We start from the raw sequence: 22,531 nt of genomic DNA on the forward strand, positions 1-22,531 counted from the left end.
GACTGAGAGTGGAATCGCAAGGTGGGAAGTTGTTGAAGGTTTTTGTTGGGAGTTGTTGTTGAAAGTGAAGCCAAAGTAGGAGGCTAAGGCATAAGAGAGCAGTGCAAAAAGGAAACAGCTAAACAAGCAGTGTAGAAATCAAAAGTTGAAGCGCACACAACCAAGGGAGTCACTTGGAAGCCAAGTGAAAAGCAAACAGAGTTGTAAACTGATAGAGGGCTAAAGAAGCCAGAGCCAGAGCTAGAGCTAAAGCCGAAGAGCCAGAGTCAGAACCAAGAGACAGAACCAAGATCCAAGAGCTAGAGCCAAGAGCCAGAGCTTCAAGAGCCAGGGGATGACATGGTGTATGAACCCACTGTTTTTGTGTAAAATAGTAGGATTTGAGCCAATAGCTTGTAAAAGGACTTGCCATAATCCCAGAGAGCCTAGTCAAGTTGACTAGAGCTCATGGAGACGTAGCCCAAGAGTTGTGGGTGAACTCCTAATTAAATTGTTGCCTTATGTGTTTATTTACAACTGCTTTATTTACTGTATATGTATTTATATATCAGTTGGGCACATCAACTTACAAGACAACAATAGAATTTAAAGCATATAATCAGTTAAAAACAAATACCAGCATACACCTATATTTTCAAGCATTTCTTAATTCCACATTGGTTAATCAATAAGACTTGGCAATATTTAAGCTTTGGAAGTGGGAGAGGTTCTTGTAAGTTAGACAAGAAGCCTAAGTGCCCCATTTTCAGATCAGTAGCATACCAGATGCAGTGAACAGGAGAGGAAGGTTGTTGACAACATAGAAGTGGAACAAAGTTGCAAGCTCAAGCAAATCCATTGGTGATAAAAGAAACTTTGGAGACTCAAGCTATGAGGTGACAATGTGACATGAAGATCACTGGAAGATAGAGAATGGAACAAAGAAGGAGTTGCATATGTTGAAGCAACAACTCAAGAGAGAACATGAAGCTGCACAGACAAGCGAATGAGCGCAGTAGGAATAAGAACAACAGGGGTTGCAACATACATTCACAGATGCAACTGCGCCCATACAAGTTAAAGGTCCATCCTAGCAGCTGGCACGGAGCAGGCATGGTGAGCAGTGTTGTTGGTCGCATGCAAGGGATTCAATAGTATGCATGTCATTTTACACACGCATGTGATCCAACCCATTTAGCACACTCACCAAGGTGAAGACAATAAGCGAGTCCAACTGGAGTTGAACATGTACTTCAACAAGTTGATGCACATAACCACCAGCATAGAAATGAAGATCAGCACAAACACTATGCAGCAGTGTGTTGTCGGTTCAGCCACACCGAAGAAGACCATGTGCATGTTAGTGGACGAGTTGGGCAAAGTAGCCATACCAATGCACCAAATGCAATGAAGGCAAGAGTTCACTTCAGCAAGATGTCACCATAGGGTGCATGCACAACATCACGGATGACCAAGCTTGGCATCAGCTCACCACTTTCACCATCACAAGCATGTCAAAGAGCTGGTCTCATCAAAATGGACGGACAGAGGGTCATTGATGTCTTTCATGGCTTGCTCAAGCCATTTTGTCTCACATGAGCACATGTGCATTGTAATGTAACATCGTGTCAAGTGGAAGTTCAAGTGTCAATAGTTGGATGTAAAAATCATAGAGTAGATGAAGAGTCATGAGGGTAGATGAACTTTCACAAACAAGAATGTCAAGGGTCACCCCACCCTTTGCTATAAATAGAACCTCATAACTCATTCTAAAGGCTTTTGGTCATCCAAGCTTCCGATAAGACTATCTTGGAGAGAGCTTGGACAGTATTGTAACGCACCTTGGCTTCTCCACTGCACAGAGCTAGTACATCTCTTTGGAGGAGTAGGCGGTGTGGTTGTAACGTTCTGCTATTGTAGCTAGTGGTTTGGATGTATTGTATGGCTGGAACTTACACTTATTTATATAATAAGAGCCAACATGTTTCATGCATTTGTTGTATTATTTTCCACCTATCTTGTTTACTCTAAATGGAATATGTATTTTCTTTCTTACGCATGCATGTATAGACTATTCTGTATGAGTATGTATGAATCTTTCTGAAATGTGTTGTTGGTTTAACCATCTTTTTGGATTGCCAGTTAACTTGCTTTCCAGCTTGTGATGTATCTTTTCTTGTGTCTTCCCTTCCTATCTGAGTACTATTATAGGTTGTCAATGGGTGTACTCATCTCAACCCACATGTGTTAGAACCTCTCATGCACCTTCCTTGACTCACCGCATCTGTCACACCCTTGCTACCAACTGAGTTATCTTACTTTCCTTTGTGTGAAATCACGATCAAGGCATTACCATACGACCCACTACTGGGACTCCTGCAACAAATGGCCTGAGGCCTAATTGGGACTTCTTACCCGGGAGATCCCCTTAACATGTTGGCAGGTCCAGCACCGTCAACAGGGTGCAAGATATAGAGATCCATGAATATTTATGGACTAGAGTCTAGGTAAGAAATATCCCTTACCTACATGGGTTTCTCTCTTGCAAAGAAATGACACTAAGGGGACAATAGAGAGCCAAGTCTAAGAATGGGCATGAGAATGCTGAAAGCACCTAAGTTGAGGGTCATAAAACAATGCTTAAGGAAAGACCATGTCCCTAGAACTCTTATAGAACTATTAAAACACGTAAATGGAAAGATAGCCATTAATTGAATTTCATTAATAAGATAAATATATAAATACAATATCTTGTGACCCTTGATTTCATCTTTCAAGAGGCCTCATAGATATTCGAAGACAAAGTTCACTTGTGAATTTTCATCTTACTCTCAAGTGAATAATATAGATTTATATAATCCCTAAAGATTACTTTTCCAACACTATAAATAATCATGCATCATGAATCTTAATTCTTGGTTGGCTTATAATGAAAAAAATTTCATTTTCAACATAAGTGCAATGAAACTTTCACCATGTTAGACAATATATAAATGAAATAAAGTTAAATACCTCATTAGTTTGTTTGACATCTTCCTTGTGATATTTTATATTCCACATTTCTATAATCACCATAAAATCTTTCAAGACTTTCTAAACTAGTACAATAATGCCAAAGATTCCAAAGATTATCTATTGATAGCATAAAGCACTCTTTCTAAGTATTGAATCACATAACATGATTAAAGCCTCACGATAGTTTAGCTTTTAGTCTATAGAAGTCATAAAAAGAGGAGAAGATAAATCAAAACACCAATCAAGTGTATTAGGACACATAGGCCTCATTGTATGCAAACCCAGTGCAATGGGATAAGTTAGAAGAGAAGAAGAGCTAGTTGGATAGCTTATTACAATTTTATTTCTGGATGTCCTAAGAATCATATAAAATGCCTCCAACAAACATGATTGAGCACTTAATCAATTTTCAATTGCAAGTTTTTTTACCAATGAAGCATTCAAATAGTTTTCATCATTAGTAAAATTTAAAGATTTAAAAAAAAAAATATTCGGAATTAATCAACAGGGGCCACAGTTGACCCCATTTTTTTTTGTGAGCTTGGTAGGACCTTCTCATTTTTGACTTTTTACATGTCCGTTATTCAACCCATTTCCGGGGAGGGTAGCACAAGAATCAAACCCAAGATCTCTGGTTCGATGAGACTTCATTTCCATGGCCATTGCCACTTGAGCTACCCCATGCGGACCACAATTAACCCTATTGATTATGTTCTAGATGTGTCATTATTCTAACTTAAGAAAAAAATATCACACTTGAAAAATATGCATAGATTATTATCTTCGAAATATAATCACAAAGAAATAATACCCAATAATATATATAATAACTTGATAAATCAATTTTAATTATATACAAAATTAATAATCATATAAATCCAAAACTATTCTATTAAATTTTCATGTTAATACATTTTAAACCTCCATAATATAAACTACATTGAAAAGTGCTTTCCTTACAACTATTTTCCCAATAAAAAAATTGTACAAAGCTCCTAAAATCCTATAGTTTTCTTAAACATATATCTCGTTATCCCATTAAAAATCCACTTCCTCTCATCCATAAAGCTATGGAAACTTATGATGCAACTAGAACCCTACTATTTCTCATTCTTTAAAAAACATTCTCTCATTCATAAGGCTATGGAGACTTAGGATGCAATTAGAATCCTACAGTAATTCGTTAAAAATCCACTTTCTCTCATTCATAACACAAATCACTTTGTTATTCATACAATATGGAGACGTGTGATGCAATAGAATTCCACATTATCTTATTCGTTAAAAATCCACTTTCTCTCATTCATGTCACTATGGAGACTTATGATGCGATTCTAACACTACATTCTCTCATTCGTGTAGAGTTACTTCCTAGAAATGGGTCATTTTAGAAAACTACTCTCATTCCTTTAGAGTTATTTCCAAGAAATGGGTCATTTTAGAAAACTACTCTCATTCGTTTAGAGTTATTTCCAAGAAATGGGTCATTTTAGAAAACTATGTAAGAGAGTCGGACTGACTGTACAAGTTATGGCCCACCTTGAAACATTTAGGTGTTGACTTTATAACAAGAGTGTAAGTGTCAACATTGGCAGATTTGAAAAATATTTAGAAAGTTTTGCAAATTCGTCCTATACGAAAATATTGTTGTCCACGACATTTCGTAATGAAGTGGGATAGCATCATTGCTCATTGATTACGTAGTTAAAGAAATTGTAACATGCACGAAGCTATCGAGTGCTCCGTGAATGGCGTTTGTTGGGTAGAATTCCAATTTTTCTCACACCACATGTTATCGAGTGGAGAAATATTGCTCTTTCAGTACAGCTCACACAGAAAAACTCTGGAATGGACGAGGAAGATTAAGTTCTATATTTATTCAAAACGGAGTGGATAAAGAAAGTTAATCTATGCTAACTATGACTAGCAAGGAGTCAAATGCAAAATCATGGCGATCAAAAGCTGAGTACCGCTAAAAATCTTCAATTTTCAGCCGAGATATCTATGCAATATGCTAACTCATTAACAAGAAGGAATTGACTAAATTGAGGTTTGACTTGAATAAAATCTTAATTGACTAAAATGATGTTTGACTTGACTGAAATCTTTCGTATTTACTTCAGGGGCAGCATTTTTATAATTAGGTATACTAAAAATCAGCATTTATTCTCTGAAAAAAAAATCAGCATTTAACACTAAATTCTTCACTCAATAAGGTTTCAGATTCATAGAAACCTTTATCGAAGAGGACATGCCTATTCTGATGGCAATTTCGAATTATAAAAGGGCAGACTGCATAAGACTATCTTCGAAGATAAGGCAAGGTTCCATAAAAATAGAAACGTCTAACATATGAATTGTAAATGGTAAATCTTTGAACACATGTCTGGTCAAAATATCAAAGTTATTCACATTGCAATTCCATCTGATGGTACTTGAAAAACAAAATCAAAGCTATTCAAATTCCAAACTCATGAGCTGGCAGTGGAAAAAGAATGGAAGTTAGAATGTCCCGCACGCGTTTTCATCATTATTGTGATGTAATAGGTCATAATATATTTGGAATTTTTATTTTGGAAAACAAATTCAAATAAAAATCTCCAAAATAACTTCAAAATTAGTCTGCCCTCAATTTCAAAATGAAGCTGGAATATAACAGTAAAACTTAGTTTCTAGTCATGAAAATCATAATTAATTTAAATGATATGGATTAAGGTAAGGACGAAGTTTAAAAGAAAGGGTGCTGGGACATGAAAGCGAATGATGCTGGTGTGCGTGTGACAATTATATGATATAAAGCCGACATTCCGTCAAAAGTGTCTAAACATAATATTGGATAAATTTTCTATATGACGAAATTTAATATAAAAATATGCGTGGACCCTGAATATAAAATTGCATCCATCAATAAATGAGGCTAGTCTTGGTGCGGCAAGACTGTAGTTTCCATGTGCAGTCCATAATTTCCAGTCTCTTCGTTGGTGTGCCGTGTGTCGCAAGAGAAGTAAGAAAAACGGAAACGGAGAACGTTGGCCATACTTCAAATTTGGTTACAGATTTGTTTTTTCTAATTTCCTTTTTTGAATTCAACTTGGTGCCAGAATTTCCTAATCTCCTAATCTCCTCAGTTAATTCTATTCAATTTAGGGCCACACTTTAATTCCATCAATATGACGATAATTAGGGGGTTTAGAGAACTATAAAAGCGGGGTGTGTCTTGATACACAGACACATCGAATGCTTGAACTGCTGGGTGGGAATCCTTCATTTAACAGCAGCAGTATTCGAGATGAAAGTATCGATGACATTAACGCGACCCCAAGAGCAAGCTCATCCTCGGTTGCCTTCAAGAGTAACCCGCCTTTCATCATTGGCAACATCTAAAGCCCATGGGGAAGTCTCTCCTTACTTTGATGGCTGGAAGGAGTATGACGCTAATCCCTACCATCCAAGAAACAACCCTTCTCGAATTACCTAAATGGGCTTGGCAGAGAATCAGGTACATATTATAACATATTTATTCATACTTTATCATTTTACACACGTGTGTGGTGGGAAAAAAAACTAGAGTGCATCAAATCGAATCAGATGACAATTACGATCTTTAAAATTACTTTGCAGCTGTCATTCGATTGGCTGGAAAGCTGGCTACTTGCGCATCCAAAGTCATCGATTTGTGCCGAGGAGGGCGTGTCAAGGTTTAAGGAAATCGCTCTTTATCAAGATTACCATGGTATCCCTGCTTGCAGAGAGGTACAAAATTGTAACTCACTTACAGGCTTGGCATGTTCTCTACGAACTTCTAATTTTGTTTCCTGGTTATCCAACTAAAAGATAATGTATTTGACTTTATTTCAAGTGCCGTTGGATGCAATTAAAGCTTATTGACATTGGTGAATCGTTTATGCAGGCAATTGCGATGTTTATGGAAGAAGTCAGAGGAGCAAAAGCGAAATTTGAAAGCGATAGAATTGTTCTCACTGCAGGATCAACTGCAGCCAGCGAGGTGTTGACATTCTGTCTAGCTGATCCTGGAGAAGCCTTCCTAGTGCCAACGCCATATTAACCAGCGTAAGCTCTTGTTGTAAAATGTCATTGAAAATTTATTTTACTAGTGCCAGCGTAGCGTCATTCGATCAATAAGTAAACTAATTTATCTCAAATAAATAAATATTCTAGCTAGGCGAATATGGTGTCAACGAATCGCTTAATGACAGCTAACACTTTTTCTCCAATGCCCCTTCTTGTCGAAAAAATCTTATCGCCCCTTCACATTTCAATAATTGCCAATAACTGCATGCGCTAGAATTTTAAGGAGTGTATTATTAACTAGAGTATTCTAGAATCTAATTTTATGATAATATAGTAACCTTCTAATTGTAAAGTGAAAATGCAACTCATGAATCTTTTCTTACTGCAGTTTTGATAGAGATCTAAAATGGCGTACAGGATTGGAACTGATACCAGTACACTGCAGTAGTTCTGACGATTTTCAGATAACTATACCTGCACTTGAAGCAGCCTATCAGCAGGCCAGGTCACGAAATATACAAGTGAAGGGTCTTTTGATAACAAATCCTTCAAATCCATTAGGAACAACCATGGACGCTACGACTCTGAGAAAGTTGCTTGCTTTTGTGTCTGACAAGAACATCCATCTTGTCTGCGACGAGATCTATTCGGGATCAGTGTTTTCATCTCCAAACTTCACAAGCATTTCAGAGATTTTGGCCACCGATCAATTTTCTCAGACTGACCGTGTTCATATTATTTACAGTCTGTCAAAGGACCTAGGACTACCGGGCTTCCGAGTCGGAGTCATTTACTCTTACAATGATACAGTCGTTAAGGCTGCTCGTAGAATGTCCAGTTTTTCGTTGGTTTCTTCACAGACACAACATTTGCTTGCTTCAATGCTCTCCGACACGGAATTTGTAAGAAAATATTTAGCAGAGAATAGTAAGAGGCTACGAAAGAGACACGAAATGTTCGTCTCTGGACTGCGTGTGGTTGGCATCAACTGCCTGAATAGCAACGCGGGTTTGTTCTGCTGGGTGGATCTCAGCCATCTTCTGCAATCCCATAACCAAGAAGGGGAGATTAGACTGTGGAAGACAATCTTAAAAGAGATTGGATTGAATGTTTCTCCCGGTTCTTCTTGCCACTGTAGTGAACCTGGGTGGTTTAGGTTCTGCTTTGCAAATATGACTGATCAGACAGTGGAAGAGTCGTTGCATCGAATTCAGCTCTTTATCCAGAGGAGGAGCTTAGATGAACAATATAATAAAGGAGAGGCGTGTCAGAAAAAACGATTGCATGCAGACGACTTTAACTTCAATGAGAAATACCCAGTCATTGAGGTTGATGGTTCATTGAACTTGATTAACGTCTAATCAAGCAAACGCTTACGGGTCGAAGAAGCAACCGGATCGGACGTCACACAACAAGATATAGAGATCCATGAATATTTATGGACTAGAGTCTAGGTAAGAAATATCCCTTACCTACATGGGTTTCTCTCTTGCAAAGAAATGACACTAAGGGGACAATAGAGAGCCAAGTCTAAGAATGGGCATGAGAATTCTAAAAGCACCTAAGTTGAGGGTCATAAAACAATGCTCAAGGAAAGACCGTGTACCTAGAACTCTGATAGAACTATTAAAACACGTAAATGGAAAGATAACCATTACTTGCATTTTATTAATAAGATAAATATATAAATACAATATCTTGTGACCCTTGATTTCATCTTTCAAGAGGTGTCATAGATATTCGAAGACAAAGTTCACTTGTGAATTGTATCTTACTCTCAAGTGAATAATATAGATTTATATAATCCCTAAAGGTTACTTTTCCAACACTATAAATAATCATGCATCATGAATCTTAATTCTTTGGTTGGCTTATAATGAAAAAAAATCATTTTCAACCTAAGTGCAATGAAACTTTCACCATGTTAGACCATATATAAATGAAATAAAGTTAAATACCTCATTATTTTGTTTGACGTCTTCCTTGTGATATTTTATATTCCACATTTCTATAATCACCATAAAATCTTTCAAGACTTTCTAAACTAGTAGAATAATGCAAAAGATTCCAAAGCTTGTTTATTGATAGCATAAAGCACTCTTTCTAAGTATTGAATCACATAACATGATTAAAGCTTCACGATAGTTTAGCTTCTTAGTCTATAGAAGTCATAAAAAGAGGAGAAGATAAATCAAAACACCAATCAAGTGTATTAGGACACATAGGCCTCATTGTATGCAGACTCAGTGCAATGGGATAAGTTATAAGTTAGAAGAGAAGAAGAGCTAGTTGGATAGCTTATTACAATTTTATTTCTGGATGTCTTAAGAATCATATAAAACGCCTCCAACAAACATGATTGAGCATTTAATTAATTTTCAATAGCAAGTTATTTTTTTTACCAATGAAGCATTCAAATAGTTTTCATCATTAGTAAACTTTAAAGATTAAAAAAAAAAATCTAGGAATTAATCAACAGGGCCACAGTTGACCCCATTGATTGTGTTCTAGATGTGTCATTATTCTAATTTAAGAAAAAAATGATCACACATGAAAAATATTCCCAAATTATTATCTTCGAAATATAATCACAAAGAAATAATACCCAATAATATATATAATAACTTGATAAATCAATTTTAATTATATAAAAAATTAATGATCATATAAATCCGAAACTATTCTATTAGATTTTCATGTTACTACATTTTAAACCTCCATCATATAAGTGCTTTCCTTACAACTTTTTTTGTCAAAAAAAAATTTACAAAGCTCATAAAAACCTATAATTTTCTTAAACATATATCTCGTTATCCCATTAAAATTCCACTTCCTCTCATCCATAAAACTATGGAAACTTATGATGCAATTATTTATAATGTCTGAAGCGATTCTAAATGCGGAATAAAAACTAAAATAATCGTAAGACTCGAATGAAGGTTTAATGCCAAGTCAAAATAATTACCTCCAGCCATTGATAACGCTCTTGCTACAAACCAAAACTTTTCTATTAAGCTTCCACAGTCCACTTGCTTTCTTGACTGAAAACAACACTCCAGCTTCAATCCAAGCAAAAAGAAAAGAATACAGAAAATCTGAAGGCACTTCCAAGCTCTGCTCTCTCAACTAGATGGTGTAAAAACTGAAGGGAATTGAGATACAAGCTTGGGGACCAAACGGATAAATTTATAGCCAAGCTTCCATCAAGCTTTTTATGGCTATGTGTCAGGTGTTCCACAGATCAAGGTAGAGAACTTCAGATGGAGTAATGGACCACTTCAGTAGCTCCCAACAATAAATTTATTAACTGCAGTTGATTTCCTTAATTTAAGGAAATTACTGCAGTTGGTTTCCAGAAATTAAGGAAAGACTGCAGTTTACTTCCATAATTGTAGGCAGCAGTTGTTAAAAAAATTAATGGAGCTTAACATTCTCCCACTTGGTCCATACTTCCAAACTTAGTGTCTCAACTTAAAACCCACTGATAATCTGTATTAAGTAATAGATACATGAATCATGGCGAGAGTATTGTCTTCCATGTATTACTATGTATTTATTCTTATTATAATTTATGTGGCAACAATTTCTTAATGAATAAACCTTATGTTTATTCTTGGTCCTTCTTAAATGAATTTTCTCAAATCAACTTAAAGTGCACATAAATATGAGAAAAAACATCACAATAATTAAGAATTTCATTAAAATAACATTTTGGATTTAAGAGATCTGTGGTTTGTACTTTTTGAATCTTCAACCGGAGAATCCACAGTAAGCGTATTTTTACACCAACGTTTCAAATCCCAAATGGGATCCATCATCAGGGTTATGAGAATACAATGAGAAACTACATAATAGAACCAAGTCCCATATTCATTACATGATCCTTGAATTTAAACGGTGGCATGCCCTTAGTCAAAGGATCAGCGATCATCAACTCAGTGCTGACGTGCTCAATGACCACTTTCTTTTCTTTAACACGTTCCCTTATAGCTAAATACTTAATGTTGATGTGTTTATTTTGACTCCCACTTTTGTTGTTTTTAGCCATAAAAACAGCAGCTGAATTATCACAATATATTCTCAATGGCTTAGAGATAGAATCCATTATTCTAAGCCCAGAAATGAAACTCTTAAGCCATACACCATGTAAAGTAGCCTCAAAACAGGAGACGAACTCGGCTTCCATAGTGGAAGTGGCAATCAAGCTCTGCTTGGTACTCCTCCATGATACAGCTCCACCGGCAATCATAAAAATGTAACCTGATGTTGATTTGCGTGAATCAACACATCCAACAAAGTCAGAATCTGAGTAGCCAATTACTTCCAAGTTGTCCGTCCATCTATACATAAGCATGTAGTCTTTGGTTCCTTGAAGGTACCTCATTACTTTCTTTGCAGCTCTCCAGTGGTCTAAACCTGGATCACTCTGATATCGTCCCAACATTCCCACAACAAATTCAATGTCAGGTCTTGTGCAGACTTGAGCATACATTAGGCTTCCGACAGCAGAAGCATATGGAATGTTCTTCATTTGTTCCCTTTCAAGGTCGTTCTTCGGGCATTGGTTCAAATTGAACCTATCACCCTTCACAATGGGAGCTACACTTGGTGAACAATCCTTCATCCGAAATCTCTCTAAAATTTTTAATATAGGTTTCCTGTGACAGACCCAAGATGCCTCAAAATCTGTCTCTATGGATCTTAATGCCAATGACATAAGATGCCTCACCCATATCCTTCATATCAAAATTTTTAGAGAGGAATTGTTTCACCTCATGTAGAAAACCCTTATCATTGGTTGCTAGCAAAATGTCATCCACATATAAAACAAGAAAACAAATTTTACTCCCTCTAACTTTCAGGTATATACATTGATCCATAATGTTTTCTACAAAACCAAAAGAAGAAATGGAATTTCAAATACCATTGGCGGGATGCTTGTTTTAAACCATATAATGACTTCTTGAGCTTGCAAACCAATTGCTCACCATCACTAGAGGGGAATCCTTCAGGTTGTTTCATGTAAACTTCCTCCTCTAGATCTCCATTAAGAAAAGCCGTTTTCACATCCATTTGTTGCAACTCCAAGTCAAAATGGGCTACTAATGCCATAATAACGTGCAAGGAATCTTTCTTAGATACAGTAGAAAAAGTCTCCGTGTAGTCGATTCCTTCTTTCTGAGTGAATCCCTTAGCAACAAGTCTTGCCTTGTATCTCTCAATGTTGCCCAATGAGTCTTTCTTTGTCTTAAAGACCCATTTACATCCAATGGCTTTTGCACCATCAGGCAACTCAACAAGATCCCAGACTTCGTTACTCTTTATGGAATTCATCTCTTCCTTCATGGCATTGTACCATAGTTCTGATTCTTTGCAACTCATGGCTTGTGAAAAGGACTCGAGATCATTTTCGGCTCCAATGTTGTAGTCAGATTCTTGTAGATACACAACATAATCATTAGGAATTGTTGATCTCTTTGGTCTAGTAGATCTTCTTAATGTTGTACCATCATCTTCCTGAGAAGTATGTGGTTCAACTTGTTGTTCAAAAATTCTTGGCAACTCTTGAACTCCTTGATCTACTGGAATATCGTCAGTAGCTTGTGGAACTTCAACAATTGGTTGTTAAACACCAGTTTGTACTTGAGGGGTGCTATGAACAATAGCCAATCTATCACTTGAAGTGGAAGGTTGAGATTCTGAATGATCCTTCTCAGAAACTATGTTTCTGGTTTGATCGCTCCCACTGATCAAGTCATTTTCAAGAAACTTTGCATTTCTTGATTCCACAATCCTAGTGTTGTGAGATGGACAATAAAATCTGTAACCTTTAGACATTTCAGCATATCCAATGAAATACCCACTAATGGTCCTTGGGTCCAGCTTCTTCTCTTGTGGATTATAAATTCTCACTTCAGACGGGCATCCCCAAACGCGCATATGTCGGAAACTCGGTTTCCAACCTTTCCATAATTCAAATGGAGTTTTAGAAACCGCCTTGGTTGGAACTCGATTTAATATATACACTGTCGTCTTAAGTGCTTCAGTCCACAAGGATTTAGGAAGATTGAAACTGCTAAGCATACTCCGCACCATGTCCAATAATGTTTGATTTCTTCTTTTTGCTACACCATTCTGGTCGGGTGAACCAAGCATGGTGTATTGGGCAACAATCCCATGCTCTTGAAGAAATTTAGCAAATGGCCCAGGTGCTTGTCCATCTTCTGTGTATCTACCATAATATTCTCCACCTCTATCTGATCTCACGATCTTAATTTGCTTGCCGCATTGTTTCTCTACTTCAGCCTTAAAGATCTTAAAGGCATCTAATGCTTCGCTCTTTTTATGAAGCATGTAGAGATACATATATCGTGAGTAATCATCTATAAAGGAGATGAAGTACCTCTGACCATGTGAGTCCATGTCTGGACTACATATATCAGTATGTATGATCTCTAATATGTCTGAACTCCTATTGGCACCTTTCTTTGACTTGTTGGTCTGCTTTCCCTTTATGCAGTCCACACAAGTCTCAAAATCAGTAAAATCCAGAGTATTAAGTACCCCTTCATTTACCAATCTTTTAATTCTTTCTATGGAGATATGACCTAGTCTCCGGTGCCATAATTTAGAGGAATCTTCATTAATAATACATCTTTTAGTGCCAGTGTGAACATGCATTAAATCATAAGTGACATTGTTTTGTAAATTAATGCAGTAAAGACCATTAGACAAAATACCATTCCCAACATAATCAGATTTATAGAATAGACTCAAAGATTTTTCTGAAAATTTTAAGGAATATCCAAAAGGTGCAAACCTTGAAACTGAAATCAAGTTTCTAGAAAAACTTGGAACATAAAAGGTCTTTTCTAATTCTAAAAAAAAGCCACTACTTAAAGTTAAATAACATGTTCCTATAGCTTCCACATGCGAGCCCATCTTGTTTCCTGATAAGATGCTTTGCTCACTTCCCACTGGCTTCCTTAGGTTTTGCAAACCCTGCAAGGAATTCGAAATGTGAATTGTTGATCCAGAATCAATCCACCATGTGTTAATATTAACATTAACCATATTAGATTCATAACAAACAAATGAGATTAAATTACCTTTGTCTGCAAGTCATTTCTGAAATTTGTCACATTCCTTCTTCATGTGTCCCTTCTTTTTATAGAAGAAACACTTGGAATCCTTCTTGATATCGGCTTGGGGAGGTACTTTACCTTTCCCTTTCCGATTGGCTTGAGATTTCCCCTTTCCACGCGTTGCCAGCATTGCACTCTCTCCTAGTTCCATCACCAGTCTCTCTTCCTCTTGAACACACATGGTCAGGAGTTCATTAATTGTCCATTTATCCTTATGTATGTTGTATGAGATTTTGAAAGGTCCATATTGGTGCGGAAGGGTGTTCAGGATGTAGTGCACTAGGAAGGACTCCGATATATCAACCTCGAGTTTCTTCAATTGAGCCACAGTGTCCCTCATCTACATGATGTGCTCGCGCACACCTTTCAAACTGGTGAGCCTTATGGATGAGAACTTCATGATTAGGGTGCTTGCTAGTGCCTTGTCTGAAGTGATGAATTGATCATCAATGGCCTTTAACAAGTCTCGGACCTTTTCATGCTGATCAACGGAACCACGAATACCAGCTGAAATTTTAGTCTTAATGAACATCATGCTTAGACGATTGGATCGCTCCCATCGTTCATAAAGTGTGATGTCCGCTGCAGTGCTGGTATTAGTGAGAGCTGGTGGTTCATCTTTCCTAATAGCATAGTCTATGTCCATCCACCCCAAAAGAAGGAGAACCCTCTCCTTCCAAACCTTATAGTTATCTCCCTTAAGTTCGGGAATGTCACAACGAATTTCAAAGAAATTTGCATGTTGTACTACTGCATCAAAATTAAAAAATCACATGCTTATGTTAAAATTGAGGCTTAATAAATTTCATGTTTTACCAACGTAAATCATGCTCAAAATTGAATCTAATGACATAAAAATTGCCTGTGGGCTAAATTTTTAATTCAAGCAGATTCAATTATTCATTATTTTGAACTTTATGATAAAACTATTATTTCATAACTCCTGTGGGTAGGTTATAAAATTTTATCCTAATTAATTACATAAATATAATAAAAATTGTTGTGGGATAAAATTTATTATATTTAGTCTAATTAATTACAATTTAATGTCTAAATAATCTTTATGTGATCTAACCAATCAAAATATATAATTTTATTTAATTAAAGATGTTGTGGCTATTCTCTAATTAATTAAAATTATATGGATCACTAGACATTATTTTTTACATGAATTACATAAACAAAACTTAACCAGAGTAAAAATAATGTTTACTGAAAGGAGTAAGTCAAAATGACATTTTAAATAAACTCCATATAACTGTTTCTTGCAAAAAACTGCCATAAATGTCAGCATTACGGTAAACAACAATAATAATTTTGATGCAATAATTCTTCACAAAATCAAAATTAAAGTTAAAGCAGTCAGCATTACCATAAATGACTGCAAATCGATTGTTCAATTTATAAACAAAACCCGGAGATTGATTGAAGCAACATTGATCTACTTTGCACTTGCATAGCAAATACAGTTCGAAGGCTAGCTGGCTTGACTTCAGGCTCCGTCCTTAAGTTTATAAAACAAACAAAAAATAGACCAGCAAACAAGTTATTTTGCTCACAAGATAAATAACATTAAAATTAAAATTAAAATTAAATTAAATTAAAACACTGCTTTACGCAAATTAAATATGAGCACAAAAATGTAAGTTGATATAATGATTCTTCTAATTAACAATTAAATTTCAACAATGTTAAATCTTAACTTCATGCGGAATAAACATAGAATCAAAAACTGAATGCCCGAATGAGAAATAAACCATTTCTATGCCAAGAATATCTTCTTTAAATAGCGTTGGTGCAATGACTCGGTATGGCATACAAGCAGAATTTCAATCTCTCAGAATCCCGCATACATAGAATAGCAAAAAAAAACCAGAATACCGATATTTATAAGTAAATCTGACACCAAACTATAATACTCAGGTTACCCGGTTTATAGGACTAACTTACAAAAATCCAGAAACTAGTTCTAGATCCTGAGTTAAAAAAAAAAATTGAAACTACAAACCAAAGCACTTTCAAGGCCTACAAAAAAAACAAGACTTCGAAATATCCATTAATCCACAAAAAACAACGCTCAGTAGGTGTTTTCCACATGCTAGAAACAAGATGAAAAACATCAACTTTTGCAGCAACACTCTTCATACGGAAAAGTGCATCATAATGAGCCATGCCACCCTCAACAAGAATACGAAGTTCAATATCTGTTACATGGGCTGTCAAAACAGCCCTTAGATCGGAAATGAAAGCCTCCCATCCACAAGTGTATTTAACAGTTTTAACAGAGAGCGACAGGCCGCTTGCATTGCTCAATGTCAGTGGGATGGAAAGCAGCAGCTTGGTTGTCCCACAGGTCTTGAGAATGATTTTCAATGGGTGAACAAACAGACTCGATTCTGACAGCACATATGAATGAACATGTTCATTAGAGAGCTCAGAAACAATGGTGCATTCAACTTCTTTGAGAATTTCATCCAACTAGGCTCGAGTGAGTGCCCTTAGGCCCCTTCACTCTGGTTCACTAAAAAATGAAGATGCAAAGAACTCAATCTCTAGCCGTTTTTCAAATCCTTCAAAGCCAATTGCAGTCATCGTAGAAACTGTTTCCTCACAAGCCATACTCATTATGAATTACAGACTAGGTGAGATTTCCTTTCTTGATTGAGAAAGTAGTAGAAGAAAATGGACTTTAAAACAAGGTAGTTCTTCAAACCATCACCACTAGAGTGGAATGGAGAGTTAATGAGACAGTGGTGCAGTGGAGCTGCAGACCAGCTCCCAACAATCTAATTCTAACTCCTAAGCCTAAAATTCCTACTCTACGGAACTCAGAAGAAAGTATTAGGATGGTTTTCGGAGGCAGTTGGAGTAAGCAGAACATACCAAGGAAGAGATAAATGTTATGCTCTGATACCAATATTTATAATGTCTGAAGCGATTCTAAATGTGGAATAAAAACTTAAAGAATCGTAAGACTGGAATGAAGGTTTAATGCCCAGTAAAAATAATTACCTCCGGCTATTGATAACGCTCTTGCTGCAAACCAAAACTTTTCTATTAAGCTTCCACAGTCCACTTGCTTTCTTGACTGAAAACAGCACTCCAGCTTCAATGCAAGCAAAAATAAAAGAATACAGAAAATCTGAAGGCACTTCCAAGCTCTGCTCTCTCAGCTAGATGGTGTAAAAACTGAAAGGAATTGAGATACAAGCTTGGGGACCAAACAAATAAATTTATAGCCAAGTTTCCATCAAGCTTCTGATGGCTATGTGTCAGGTTTTCCACAGATCAAGGTAGAGAACTTCAGATGGAGTAATGGACCACTTCAGTAGCTCCCAACAATAAATTTATTAACTGCAGTTGATTTCCTTAATTTAAGGAAATTACTGCAATTGGTTTCCAGAAATTAAGGAAAGACTGCAGTTTACTTCCATAATTGTAGGCAGCAGTTGTTAAAAAAATTAATGGCGCTTAACAGCAATTAGAACCCTACTATCTCTCATTCTTTAAAAAACATTCTCTCATTCATAAGGCTATGGAGACTAAGGATGCAATTAGAATCCTACACTATCTTATTCGTTAAAAATCCACTTTCTCTCCTTCATACCACTATGGAGACTTATGATGCAAATAGAATTCCACATTATCTTATTCGTTAAAAATCCACTTTCTCTCATTCATACCACTATGGAGACTTATGATGCAATCCTAACACTACATTCTCTCATTCGTGTAGAGTTACTTCCTAGAAATGGGTCATTTTAGAAAACCACTCTCATTCGTTTAGAGTTATTTCCAAGAAATGGGTCATTTTAGAAAACTATGTAAGAGAGTCGGACCGACGGTACAAGTTATGGCCCACCTTGAAAATTTAGGTGTTGAGTTTATAACAAGAGTGTAAGGGTCAACATTGGCAGATTTGAAAAATATTTGGAAAGTTTTACAAATTCGTCCTATACGAATAAATTGCTGTCCACGACATTTCGTAATGAAGTGGGATAGCATCATTGCTCATCGATTACGTAGTTAAAGAAATTGTAAAATGCACGAAGGTATCGAGTGCCCCGTGAATGGCGTTTGTGGGGTAGAATTCCAATTTTTCTCACACCACATGTTATCGAGTGGACAAATATTGCTCTTTCAGTACAGCTCACACACAAAAACTCTGGGATGAGGAGGAAGATTAAGTTCTATATTTATTCAAAACGGAGTGGCTAAAGAAAGTTAATCTATGCTAACTATGACTAGCAAGGAGTCAAATGCAAAATCATGGCGATCAAAAGCTGAGTACCTATGCAATATGCTGACTCATTGACAAGTAGGAATTGACTAAATTAATGTTTGACTTGACTAAAATCTTAATTGACTAAAATGATGTTTGACTTGACTGAAATCTTTCGTATTTACTTCAGGGGCAGCATTTTTATAATTAGGTATACTAAAAATCAGCATTTAACAGTAAATTCTTCACTTAGTAAGGGTTCAGATTCATAGAAAACTTTATCAAAGAGGACATGCCTATTCTGAAGGCAATTTCGAATTATAAAAGGGCAGAGTGCATAAGACTATCTTCGAAGATAAGGCAAGGTTCCATAAAAACAGAAACGTCTAACATATCAATATACCAATTTGGTCTCAGTGGACGTTAACCATCATCATCATCATATGAATTGTAAATGGTAAATCTTTGAACACATGTCTGGTCAAAATATCAAAGTTATTCACATTGCAATTCCATCTGATGGTACTTGAAAAACAAAATCAAAGCTATTCAAATTCCAAACTCATGAGCTGGTAATGGAAAAAGAATGGAAGTTAGAATGTCCCGCACGCGTTTTCATCATTATTATGATCTAATAAGTCATAATATATTTGGAATTTTTATTTTGACTAAGATGGAAAACAACTTCAAATAAAAATCTCCAAAATAACTTCACAATTAGTCTGCCCTCAATTTCAAAATTTAGCCGGAATATAACAGTAAACCTTAGTTTCTAGTCAGGAGAATCATAATTTATTTAAATGATATGGATTAAGGCAAGGACGAAGTTTAAAAGAAAGGGTGCTGGGACATTGGAAGCGAATGATGCTGGTGTGTGTTTGACAATTATATGAATATAAAACCGACATTCCGTCAAAGTGTCTAAACATAATATTGGATAAATTTTCTATATGGACGAAATTTAATATAAAAACATGCGTGGACCTTGAATATAAAATTGCATGCATCAATAAATGAGGCTAGTCTTGGTGTGGCAAGACTAGTTTCCATGTGCAGTCAATAATTTGGTGCTGTGTGTCGCAAGAGAAGTAAGAAACGGAAACGGAGAACGTTGGCCATAGAATTTAATTGCATTAGTGTTTCCTAATCTCCTCAGTTAATTCTATTCAACTTAGGGCTACACTTTGATTCCATCAATATGCCGATAATTAGGGGTTTAGAGGATATAAAAGCGGGTTGTGTCTTGATACATACGCATCGAATGCTTGAACCGCTGGGTGCGAATCCTTCATTTAACAGCCGCAGTTTTTCAAGATGAAAATATCGATGACATTAACGCGACCCCAAGAGCAAGCTCATCCTCGGTTGCCTTCAAGAGTAACTCGCCTTTCATCATTGGCAACATCTAAAGCCCATGGGGAAGACTCTCCTTACTTTGATGGCTGGAAGGAGTATGACGCTAATCCCTACCATCCAAGAAACAACCCTTCTGGAATTATCCAAATGGGCTTGGCAGAGAATCAGGTACATATTATAACATATTTATTCATACTTTATCATTTTGCACTCGTGTGTGGTGGGAAAAGAAAAACTAGAGTGCATCAAATCGAATCAGATGATAATTACGATCTTTAAAATTATTTTGCAGCTGTCATTCGATTTGCTGGAAAGCTGGCTACTTGCGCATCCAAAGTCATCGATTTGTGCCGAGGAGGGCGTGTCAAGGTTTAAGGAAATCGCTCTTTATCAAGATTACCATGGTATTCCTGCTTGCAGAGAGGTACAAAATTGTAACTCACTTACAGGCTTGGCATGTTCTCTACGAACTTCTAATTTTGTTTCCTGGTTATCCAACTAAAAGATAATGTATTTGACTTTATTTCAAGTGCCGTTGGATGCAATTAAAGCTTATTGACATTGGTGAATCGTTTATGCAGGCAATTGCGATGTTTATGGAAGAAGTCAGAGGAGCAAAAGCGAAATTTGAAAGCGATAGAATTGTTCTCACTGCAGGAGCAACTGCAGCCAGCGAGGTGTTGACATTCTGTCTAGCTGATCCTGGAGAAGCCTTTCTAGTGCCAACGCCATATTACCCAGCGTAAGCTCTTGTTGTAAAATGTCATTGAAAATTTATTTTACTAGTGCCAGCGTAGCGTCATTCGATCAATAAGTAAACTAATTTATCTCAAATAAATAAATATTCTAGCTAGGCGAATATGGTGTCAACGAATCCCTTAATGACAGCTGACACTTTTTCTCCAACGCCCCTTCTTGTCGAAAAAATCTTATCGCCCCTTCACATTTCAATAATTGCCAATAACTGCATGCGCTAGAATTTTAAGGAGTGTATTATTAACTAGAGTATTCTAGAATCTAATTTTATGATAATATAGTAACCTTCTAATTGTAAAGTGAAAATGCAACTCATGAATCTTTTCTTACTGCAGTTTTGATAGAGATCTAAAATGGCGTACAGGATTGGAACTGATACCAGTACACTGCAGTAGTTCTGACGATTTTCAGATAACAATACCTGCACTTGAAGCAGCCTATCAGCAGGCCAGGTCACGAAATATACAAGTGAAGGGTCTTTTGATAACAAATCCTTCAAATCCATTAGGAACAACCATGGACGCTACGACTCTGAGAAAGTTGCTTGCTTTTGTGTCTGACAAGAACATCCATCTTGTCTGCGACGAGATCTATTCGGGATCAGTGTTTTCATCTCCAAACTTCACAAGCATTTCAGAGATTTTGGCCACCGATCAATTTTCTCAGACTGACCGTGTTCATATTATTTACAGTCTGTCAAAGGACCTAGGACTACCGGGCTTCCGAGTCGGAGTCATTTACTCTTACAACGACACAGTCGTTAAGGCTGCTCGTAGAATGTCCAGTTTTTCGTTGGTTTCTTCACAGACACAACATTTGCTTGCTTCAATGCTCTCCGACACGGAATTTGTAAGAAAATATTTAGCAGAGAATAGTAAGAGGCTACGAAAGAGACACGAAATGTTCGTCTCTGGACTGCGTGTGGCTGGCATCAACTGCCTGAATAGCAACGCGGGTTTGTTCTGCTGGGTGGATCTCAGACATCTTCTGCAATCCCATAACCAAGAAGGGGAGATTAGACTGTGGAAGACAATCTTAAAAGAGATTGGCTTGAATGTTTCTCCCGGTTCTTCTTGCCACTGTAGTGAACCTGGGTGGTTTAGGTTCTGCTTTGCCAATATGACTGATCAGACAGTGGAAGAGTCGTTGCATCGAATTCAGCTCTTTATCCAGAGGAGGAGCTTAGATGAACAATATAATAAAGAAGAGGCGTGTCAGAAAAAACGATTGCATGCAGACGACTTTAGCTTCAATGAGAAATACCCAGTCATTCAGGTTGATGGTTCGTTGAGCTTGATTAACGTCCAATCAAGCAAACGTTTACGGGTCGAAGAAGCAACCAGATCGGACGTCACGCAACAAGAATTGAAAGTTGTCGTTGCAGGACAAGGTAAGCTTACCGATTTGAATTATTAGTGATAAAATTGTTAGTGATATAATCAGGTCATGAATTATTCTTTATGTACTCTGTCATAAATAAAAGTACAAGTACAATTAGTCAACCATCGGATGGAGTAATTCACATCTCCACCACTCATCTTGAATCAATGTAAAATTTTCTTTCAATATGTGCATATTGGTTTAAACCAAATTGCAGACATTTCGAAATTATTGTTAATCGTATTTAATGGTAATAAATATATTTTTTTTAAATGTTGTGGCAGCCATCTTGCATTCATGTGAAATTTTGTGTAAGAAATGTTTCCTTCTTAAATGTACCGGCACTGTCATTCCATCAACAAAGATTGCGAAGCTTTGAAGGGGCGGGATGAGATCGAATAGCTTCTTAATTTATTTATTTTTAACAAACATAGGAGAATCTGTAATTTGTCTAGATTATTTACGCTAGGTGCAAATTTAAACCAGGTTGCTGCTACTATAACTTTAAACTATTGCCAACTGGCAAGCTAAAATCTAACAAGAACTTATAAATGTTAAGTCAACAAGCACACTTTTGTCAACGGACATTACCAACTCGCAAGCTAAATCTAACGCTAACTTATAAATGTTAAGTCAACAAGAACAC

At 36.5% G+C, this 22,531-nt stretch overlaps 1 protein-coding gene and 1 pseudogene across 2 annotated transcripts; both read left to right on the forward strand.

Annotated features, from left to right (window-relative positions):
• Positions 1–6,251: 6,251 nt before the first annotated feature.
• On the forward strand, positions 6,252–8,480 carry LOC149251607 (1-aminocyclopropane-1-carboxylate synthase 7-like; annotated as a pseudogene). The gene is made up of 4 exons (XR_016265446.1): positions 6,252–6,493; positions 6,616–6,747; positions 6,905–7,065; positions 7,415–8,480. The product of XR_016265446.1 is annotated as a 1-aminocyclopropane-1-carboxylate synthase 7-like (transcript).
• An 11,164-nt stretch (positions 8,481–19,644) lies between these two features.
• On the forward strand, positions 19,645–22,067 carry LOC149251608 (1-aminocyclopropane-1-carboxylate synthase 7-like). The gene is made up of 4 exons (XM_089456550.1): positions 19,645–19,917; positions 20,042–20,173; positions 20,331–20,491; positions 20,841–22,067. The coding sequence occupies exons 1-4, from the start codon at positions 19,708–19,710 to the stop codon at positions 21,919–21,921; spliced, it is 1,584 nt and encodes a 527-aa protein (XP_089312676.1). The 5' UTR covers positions 19,645–19,707; the 3' UTR covers positions 21,922–22,067.
• Positions 22,068–22,531: the final 464 nt, after the last annotated feature.

This window comes from Pinus tabuliformis, chromosome 7 (assembly GCF_031772625.1).
Source record: "Pinus tabuliformis cultivar Carrire ecotype Pingquan chromosome 7, CPIR1, whole genome shotgun sequence".
In the NCBI taxonomy this organism is placed as follows: domain Eukaryota; kingdom Viridiplantae; phylum Streptophyta; class Pinopsida; order Pinales; family Pinaceae; genus Pinus; species Pinus tabuliformis.

Excerpts from the sequence above, each read along its gene's own strand:
- LOC149251608 (XM_089456550.1), top strand. The coding sequence starts at position 19,708 with ATGAAAATATCGATGACATTAACGCGACCCCAAGAGCAAGCTCATCCT. Across the intron at positions 19,918-20,041 it reads TGGGCTTGGCAGAGAATCAG|CTGTCATTCGATTTGCTGGA; the intron begins GTACATATTATA and ends ATTATTTTGCAG. Across the intron at positions 20,174-20,330 it reads GTATTCCTGCTTGCAGAGAG|GCAATTGCGATGTTTATGGA; the intron begins GTACAAAATTGT and ends TCGTTTATGCAG.